Consider the following 9,517-nt stretch of genomic DNA (forward strand, 5'->3'; position numbering starts at 1 on the left):
GACGGAGAAGGCACAAAGGTAGGGAGACCCCCAAAGCTTGGGGAGCAGAGACAGCAAAGGGAGGTCAAGGGATTACTGAAGAAAGCGGGCACAAAACACAATGGGCAAGTGCCTGGACACGGGGACGTGGGGCAGACAGGGTGAACGGCGTTTGGAGAGGCAACAAGACCTGCCCGTACCAGCTCAGGGAAGACGGCGGGCTTCATTTAAACTGCACGCCTGAGGCATAGCAAGTACCAGTCAGCGCTGACTGCGGAGAACAAACGCAGGGTCAGACACTACCTCTGTGTCTACGGGGACAGAGTAAAGCAAACTTCAGAAAGTATCACAGTTTGCCAAAAAATTGACCACAAGTAGCTATCGGACTGCTTCTGAAATAATGAAAGTGCTTTTGCACCTATAGGACAGATGTTGGCCCCCTAAAATAGCAAGCTTCAACTCGATTCGAAAGTGATACTGGAATTTACCCCAAAGAGAACAGCTTGTCTTCACGTCTAGGGACGTGTTATGCTCTCAGGACGTGTCAGGACAGAAATCCTTTTTTACGTTGTTGGACCCAACTACTTAAAAAGCAAAGCTGTTAGTTATTTCTTTTGGCCTAAAGGAACCAAGAACATTTGGAAAACTCTGCACTAGTCTATCTATGAAGCCTCCAGCTCAGAAAACCTTGAACAACCCAAGCATAAATAAGGCACCCCTTAGAGAGAGACCCCGCTGAGCAGCTTTGTCTCCCTGTTGGAAATTACCCCGAACCCCTGCTCGTGCCCTTTATTTCCATCCTGACTTCCCTGTTCCACCAACTCCAGCCTTGCTCAGCCTGCTCAGCGCTAGGGACAGGGCACTCAGGACCTGACCTCCCCAAAGTCTTGGGTTCGGGCAGGGCAGGCCCACGCAGTTCACTTCCTCCTATCTCACCTACAGCGAGACCCAACCCTGCATCTCACCTGCTCATGATAAATGAGGCAGAAGCTGTTACCTAGAGATGGTTGTCACCAGAAAGGAGGACACAGGGCTCACCAGGCTGCCAGGCTGCCAAGGTCAATGCACCTCATTCCTGCCTGGAACACTGTGCACCTCTAGATTTCCCAAAGATTGACTTTTTGCACTCCTGGCAAGAAGCTGCTACATCTTCGCCCTGCAGTGCTGCTCTCCTAACTGGAAACACCTTGTCTTTTCCAGACCACCAGAGGGCTGGCCCAGAGGAGCCCGTTCCAAACACCAAGTCTGCTGCCCCGAATACTGGTGTTTCCCAGGGCTTCACCCTTGGCCCCTGCCCCTTGGGGATCCCCTTGGGGATCTTACCCACCCCCATGGTTTCACCTGCCTGACTCAGAATCAGTTCTCACTGCCCAGATCAGATGGGCACTTCAGCTCTACATTTCTGCGTGCTTACTGGACATCAGTGCAGGAGGGCCTCCAGCCAACCTCACTCTCATTTCCTCTGTGGCCAGCTTCATCTCTTATGTTCCCTTTGTCGGCCTGCACACAGTGAGTTAGACTCCTGGGTATCATCCCAAAGCTTTCTCCCTTACTTGCACCCAGTTATTCAAAACTTCTTACTTGACCTCCAATGTCTCTCCATTCCTACTGCCAAACTTTGCAACATTTCAAGCCTGGGAAAATACAAAAGACTCTGCCTCTTCACCCTGTAGTCTGATTCCCCCAGATCCATGTCTCAAGCAGTCAACAGAGGGGTCTGTCAAGACTTTAAACGCTTCTCAGGGTTTCCAAGGACTAAAGCAGAGATTCCCCAAAATGCCTGATGATAAATCATCTAGACTGGATGTTAAATATTAAAATTCCAACCCAGACCTAATAGACTAGAATCTCCAGGGCAGATGCCTGGGAATCTGCATGTTAACAATGGCCCTGGAGATTCTTATCATCAGGCAAGGTTGAGAACACTGGCCTACAAAATCAAGTGTAAATTCCTTAATATTCAGTACAGGCCCCTCCACTATCAGCCCTGCCTGCCTCCCCTCGTTACCCACTGCTGGCCTGACATTCCAGTTCAGGCTCCAGCGGTCCTGACCCACGGCTGTAGGGCCCTCCATCCACTGATTTACCATCCCCTCTGGCTCCCTGCCCCACGTAACAGCCAGTGTCCGCTCAAGCACTGCCCCCCGCCTCATCACACAATGCTCCATGCACACCTTCATCACTGCACCCGACTCCATGACATCGTATCTGCTTCTGTATCTGCCACCCTCTAAACAGATCCGCCCCTGTGTCCCCAAGTTTCCAGCAGAGCAGATGTACCATAAAATAAATGCCCACTGAGTGAGGGATAAATGAATCTACCGAGCACTGCAGGACACTGTCGTCCATGTTATTTTCCAATGTGATGTCTTCGCTGAGCCCAGCAAAGCTTCCTCAGCTGAACTGATCATCTCTCTGAAGGCTGCCACTCATTTCCTCATCATGTTTGCTACTCTTCTCTAGACTGAATCTATCTTTCTGAAAGTGAGGTTCCCCAAACAGATGGTGTAGTCCACATTAGTGTCTCCCCAGCACAGTACACATGACACAGCCAACTTCCTTCTCAGGGACACCAGGCCAACTTACTGTATGCGGATGGAAATAACACAGGCTGTTCCTGCTGCCATATCACCCTGCAGATGCGCATCTAATTCACCACCGACATCACCAAAGTCCCTTCACAGAGAGCCTCCCGTTGACTCTCCTACACTGCCTGTGATTCGTTTTCCCCAAATGTATCACTCTGCCATTTTCCAAATTGAATCTCATTCTGGTATTTCCTGCTCGTATTTCTTACCTCCCTGGATTCCCTTTTCATTATGTTTTACTCCTTGCTGATGTTAAGAACTTCCCAATTTTGTACTTTCTGTAAAGTTCATTAAGGTGATGTGTGCCCCCTTTTCAATGTCATTGATAAAACAATTAAATGAAATCAAACCTAACATCAACCCTCCTGGAAACCGCTCCAGAGGGTTCCAACACCATGTGTCACTTAGGGCTTTTGGATCCACGTCCTCTGCGGGCAGGGCTTCTGGCTCAGTGAAATGGTCACATGGCATAAGCAACTGAAGAAACTGTGTAACATTCCTTGCCTTTCCTTCTACCTCTGTGTGATAAAAATGACACTAAGTTCACGTGGTATGACAGGTTCTCTAAAATAAGCCAAGCGTGACTCCACTGTCACCCAGAGGATCACACATTTTCATTCTTCATTAATTATCATATCGTTTGGTACCAACAACACTGAAGTCAGGAGCTCTCCCCACCTACGATCTCATACATATGTGGTTTCCAGACAAACCCCAATTTACTACTTCCCCATTCTTCAAAATCCCCAATTCTCCATCATATTTTAATAATTTGCACAGTTAAAACATAAAATGGCAACTTATGCTTTGTCCCAAATTAATATAGCCAATATTTTTTTAGCCCCATACTTTCAGAGGTGTCTTCAGGAAAAAAGTCATGACAAATTTATTTATTAACATAGTTTTTTTCCCCAATAATTGCTACTTTTTTTTTTTTTTTCCACCACACACACACATGTTCAAGGACTTACTCTGATTTGGGGGAAACTCAAAACCACACAGAGTAAAATAAAGCAAGTAACACTGCAATTATGGGGGCAAATTGTTATTTGGTCTGTTCTTAAATTTCTGTTCCAGTTTCTGATTTTGCATGACACTGGTAAAGCACTCTGCAAGCACGTGGCTAACGAGCTGGACTTCGTCAGGAGCCAGCATCTCGGGGACCAGCAGGGATGCGACAGGCTGCAGTTTACACACAATTCCCTGGACACGCCTTGTAACTCCACCCCTTCCTCTTCCACTCATAAGAGCAAATCAAAGTACCGAGAAGTGGGGAAAAGAGATTAGTTCCACTGAAGTCTTAAGAACCACCTCAGGTTTTTGCAGCACGTACCCAAATAAATGTTCTAGAAGGAACCCAGCTTCATTCACTAAAAGTAGACGCACATGAAATAACGGACTTGATGACGGCACTCACTTGAATGTAGGAAATCCTTTTACCTATTCTAACTGGCAGAGCGGTCGTCACTGCCGAGAGATTTACTACACGGCTCCGGAATACACCCAGACATAAAAATTAAAAGGGCATATATAAGATCTTATGTTTCAGAGCCAAGTAGTATCCAGAGTGGATTCCCTCCTTAGCCTGTGGTCATCCGATGTACTCTTCTATTTTCTGTGCCAAAATACATATTTATATTAATAGTCATTTGTTTTCCTGAATTAATTTGCTTAAGGAGAAACAGTGCACATTTCAGATGATATATCATTCCGTGCTTAAGAACATTAAAATAAGCAAACTCCAAAGACAAATGAAGTTGGACTATCCATGTAAATTATTTACTTTAACATATAGGATATTAAAAATGCCTATTCACAACTGAGTTTTATCCCTTCGACAACATCACTAATGCCTTTAATATTATACGACATGTATACAACAAAATTAGATTCTTTTTCACACTTGGGATCATCAGCTTTACTCAAATTTACTTTACTTGATTCTCTTGATCTTCTACCAGACCAAATTCAGGTTCCAAGCACTCAAAGATGTAATTTTAGTACACAGTAGCCAGTCTTATTAAAATTGTGAGAGGTGTCTTCTTGAATGGAACTTCAGTGGCAAAAAATGATAGCCCTCAAACACGGCACTGGGTAGCTAAGTTGTTCCGGAACGCGGCCCACGCCTCCTATCTGTCTCCAGGAAGGGAGGGCCACCTCTGGTCCCTTGCCCACTTTCGGATGAATTTCTCAGTGAGCTGTTGCCGGAGGCTTGGATCAGTTCCTCTGGGCGATGGGTCAGAACCACTGAGGCTGCCCTGCTCTGAGGCCTGGCAACTCACATCAGGCATCCCGACCTCCCAATGAGGGCCTCCTCCCATAGGTGCCCGGCACCCTGCCAGGCAAAGCGATCAAGGCTGTGCAGACCTGAGCTGGAGGCAAAGAACACAGCCAGACCAATCTTTCAGCTGCAAAACAGGTTTTGGCCAGGGGTGGCTTGGGTGGCATGGGGCCAGACACTTGTCCCTTTCTGTTCAGCCTTCCACGCCTATAATACAAGTCAGCCACAGCATCCATGTAAAGATCTATCCTCATTCCCAGGCCTGCCTCATATGGCTTGGCCCTTAGAGGCCAAGAAGATGTGTTCTAGCTCAGCAGAGCCGTCCTGGAGGCCACTGCCTGGCCAGCTGGAGGGAGGCCCACTGACCTGTCACCCTCCCACTCTCCCCAGAGAGTGGATGCACCCTTACCTCTCATTTCTGTCGCCGAGGAGCCATTGGACCAAGCTGTCCACTTATTCCTGTGCTTGCTGATTTCCTGGACTTTGCAGACGTAATGCCCTTGATCGGCTGGCCGGAGGGTCAAGACAGAGAGGGTGTAGAGCACCCCGCGCCGCTCCTCAAGGAGGCGCAGCCTCTGACGGTAGGCGCTGCGGCTGAAATTCCCATAGTACTGCACCACCCGGAGCTTGGTCATCTTAACCATCAGGGCCTCCTGGGAGTCCGGGCGCGCGAAGAACCAGCGTACGGCCAGCAAGCTGTCCTTCCGCCTCTTCTGGGAGACATGACAGAGAAGAGTAGCATTTTCCCCCTCCAGGTAGTCAACCACGGGCCCCGGGGACACGGTGACATTGAGGGCCCCACAGACCTCTGCAGAGAAAAAAGGAAAGAAGAAAATGAGGAAGGCCACCGCCTTTCCCCAGGTGAACACACATGGCGTCTTCTCTCCAGGAGCCAGGTTGGTCTGCATGGCCAGAGAGGTGGGCCACCCCCATCCCCTCTGTGCTCACTCTGCTTTCTCAAAAGAGCCCTCCTTGGGGTGTGGAGTGTGCCTCTGTGGGCATCCATGTCCTCATCTATGAGATGATCCCAGCCAAGCGGGATGCCATGGACCACCTGGCCCAGATGTATTTTTTTTTAAATTTTAATTACTTGCTGACATTTAAAAGTCAGGACATATCATATAAAGATTTGGATTTGGGGAAGCTCTTAAAAATTTCCAGCTCACATCCAATCGCCCCTCCCCACCTGCCTCCCAAGGCCTGCTTCCATCAGTTTCATCACCTCCCTGAGTGGAAAATGCTGTAGCCCCTTTCCCTATCTCAGGCATTTCAACTGTAACCAAGGCAGATTATCAGTACCAGTCAGGCGGGTGTTAAACCTGTACCAGGGAGCTGGAATGACAGGGGTGTCTCAGCTTCTTGCTCCAAGTCTCTTAGGACCAGGATCCATGGTCAAGGAGTTGAAGTGCAAGAATAAAGAATGAATGAGCCCAGGAGCAGGGAGGGGTGCCAGACTCTCCCAGCAACCCAAAAGATGCTCCAGGATTCCAGGCCCAGGCCGCTACTTCCGGTCCTTTGGCTTCTTAGTTAGGGCTGCCCCTCCTAGCCGCCATTCTGCCCCAAGCTGACTTTTGAGAGTGCCACTCCCTGGCCACCCAAGATCATCCAGCCTAGCCGCCCTCACAGAGACCTCCTCCCAGGAGATGCGCTGCATGGCGTCTGCAAGGATTGTGCAGTGCGGCGGTGCAGCTCCGGAGCTCACGGTCGGGGGAACCTCCGCCTGGCAGGCAGAGCCCAGAAAGGGACAGGAGGTCCAGAGCTTCCTTCTGTCCAAGCTGGGCTGTCTTCTCACCAGGTCCCACATCGTCACCCCTGCGCTGCCCAGCACATGACTCCAGGAAGCACCATTCCCTGCCCACTCCAGTGCTCGAGCAGGTGCCCCCAAGGTCATCCCAAATCACAAATGGCCCCCAAACACCGCCTTCTGGTCACATGAAGGGACTTGGGCCCTGACGGCAGAGTCACCCAAAGCTTGGAACTCTGGTCAGTGCTGCAGGTAAGCAAGGAGGAAGGATGAAAAAGAGAGCAAAGGTTTGGACCTTCTACTGCGAATAGGCTGTGAGTCAACAAGGTGAGGCCCTGTGTGTGTTGGGGTGGTGGTAACTGGGGGGGGTATGACCTACAAAGTATCCTTCATTGTAAAAACCCAGGCAATAAGTTCATCCTTATGTATGGTTTCCACTATTGATTTAATAAACTAAACACCTTGAGAGATATGACTTGAGGGTCAATTTCATTTCATTTTCTTTCTCATCTCTTAAAAGCCAGGCCACCAGGACACTCCAGGATACTCCAAGATCCTTAACTTAATCACACCCATGAAGCACCTTTTGCCATATAAGGTGACATTCATAGTTCCAGGGATGAGGACGCAGACATCTTTGGGGGTCATCGTTCAACTCACTGCACTGTGATAGTCTTTTGTCACCATAAAAAAAAAAAAATGATGGAAGTGAATTCAGAAGAAAAAGGTTGATGCTTGGCTGGACTCAGCTCTTCGTGGACAAGAACGAGGTCTTCTAGGTCTACAGTGACAAAGGACAAAGCCGCCCAGGGAGATACTCGGGAAATGCAGATCAACAAGTAACCAAGGAAGGCACACGCTCCCGAGTAACAATCTCACTGTCCACACAGGTCACTCACGCAGGACAAAAAGAGGAGGAACTGCCCTTACCGTCTTCCTGTACCTCACCCACCCAGCCCCCACTGCCCACACATCATGTTAAATTAGTCCAAAAGCATTTTCCCCGAATGCCAGGATTCAGGCTGAAGTTCACACGGGTCCCACAGCAGGAGTTCCCTGGTGAGTGGCCACACAGCCGGAAACACCAGGCTGACCCCACTCCACTAGCTGCCCGGGGGTTCGGCAGGTCGACAGCAGCAGAGATGGAGCAGCTGGCTTCCAGAACTGAAGTCCCGCTCTGCCCGCCCCCGAGGGCTCCCCACTGGAGACAAGGAGAAGGCAGGAAATTGAAACAATATGGATGGGATGAGAGCACAGCCAGGACCCCACACCCTAGTCTCCTCCTATCAATGCTGCATGAAGGAGGGATTATTTATAGTGACTGAGACCAGGAGAAAGTGCCAAGTGCTCCAGTCCCCATGAGAGGCCAGATTCCATCCTACAGGCGAACCAGTAACTCTTCCTCTTCTGCAGCTCAGGCCGCGTCAGCAGCTCCCAGGAAAGGGGACGGACTGAACTATCTTCCCCAGAGGAGCCCTCGGTCTTGCTCTACTGGTGTGCCTCTCTGCCTTCAGTTGGCCCCATACTCTCTTACAAATGGCCCAGGCACACTTCTCCCACTGAAGTGCTAGACCCTTGTTACGGGCTGAACAGCATCCCCTGCAAATTCCTATACCGAAGCCCGAATCCCCAGGACCTCTGAATGGGGCTGTATTGGAGAGAAAGCCTTTAGAGAGATGACTAAGTTAAAATGAGGCCCATAGGGTGTACCCCAATCCAACATGACTGGTGTCCTTATAATGAGGGGAGATTAAGACGCAGACACAGACAGAGGAAAGACCATGTGAAGACACAGGGAGAAGACAGCCATCTATAGGCCAAGGAAAGAGACCTGAGAAGACACCAACCCTGCAGACACCTTGACCTCAGACTTCTGGCCTCCAGAACTGGGAGAAACAAAATTCTGTTGTTGAAGCCCCCTGTCTGTGGCACTTTGTGATAGCAGCCTTGCTCTCAGGAAGGTTCATTTCAGGCCTAGTCCTACCACCAGCCCGAATATTTACACCCACTTTCAATGAGAGCGTATGGGGGTGGGACTGAAACGATGACGCTCACAGGCTCCTTGGCAGCGTTAAGCTTTGCTAGAAGACACAGGCTCTCAGGTTGTGTGGATCCCTGTGCCTGCAACGACCTTTCTCAGAAAGCTGGTGCCCCAGCTAATGCCCTCCCCTTGACACTGGAAATGACTACCCTAAGCCCAGGGAACACAACTCAGCTCTCAGGCACGCAGCTGTGAGAAGTGGCATTGCTTGACGCAGGGGAGAAAATGAAGATAGAGGACCCAGTGCTTGGCCAATGTTAGCTGAGCTGGATGTTTAAATACTAGGAGAGAGCATCACACAGCTTCTGCCCCATGGCAGTCATCAGGCTGCAGAGGGGCCAAGAGGCAGGCAGTGGAGGCAGGCTGACTAGAGTGTGGGGCCGGGGCCGGGGGGGTTCAGGCCTTTCCCTTCTGGGTCTCCACACCTTGCAGGGCAGAGGGGCAAGGCAAGCAAACTACAAGACAGGGGAGGTGGGGTGTCACTAGACCCTCTGACACCAGGTAAGGTAAGGGAGCAGCCAGGGGCAGGGCAGAGTCTTCTCTCTCCTGGCCAAGGAGGGAGAAGCATCGAAGTCATTCTAGGCTGGAGAATTTAATTTCTTGCTTTCTGACCCTGCATTGCAGGGAAAGGAGGTGGGAGGTAGATCCCCCGCCCCCATCCCCTGGCCACCTCCACAGTCAGTGCTCCGCTTCTTCCAGCTTACACCCCAGCTTATGCTTTGTTCACTTAATCACTCAACAAATAGTTGCTGAGAACTGCCATGTGCCAGACACTGTGAGAAGAAGACACATCCCTAACCTCGCATAGGTGAGAGTCCAGTGGGCTAGGCACTGGTCATCAGGAAAAAGACACAGGAGAATGTGACTACAAACAGCAACACATG

At 50.1% G+C, this 9,517-nt stretch overlaps 1 protein-coding gene across 1 annotated transcript in view; it reads right to left on the bottom strand.

Moving 5' to 3' along the window:
- VSTM4 (V-set and transmembrane domain containing 4) overlaps positions 1-5,756 on the bottom strand; it is a 79,758-nt gene extending 74,002 nt beyond the window's left edge. Inside the window, exon 1 of the mRNA XM_024739082.1 lies at positions 5,258-5,756. Coding sequence (XP_024594850.1) covers positions 5,258-5,756 — 499 coding nt within the window. The remainder of the gene's footprint in view (positions 1-5,257) is intronic.
- Positions 5,757-9,517: the final 3,761 nt, after the last annotated feature.

The sequence above is a fragment of the Neophocaena asiaeorientalis genome, unplaced genomic scaffold, assembly GCF_003031525.2.
Source record: "Neophocaena asiaeorientalis asiaeorientalis breed wild unplaced genomic scaffold, Neophocaena_asiaeorientalis_V1.1 scaffold202, whole genome shotgun sequence".
Classification (NCBI taxonomy): domain Eukaryota; kingdom Metazoa; phylum Chordata; class Mammalia; order Artiodactyla; family Phocoenidae; genus Neophocaena; species Neophocaena asiaeorientalis.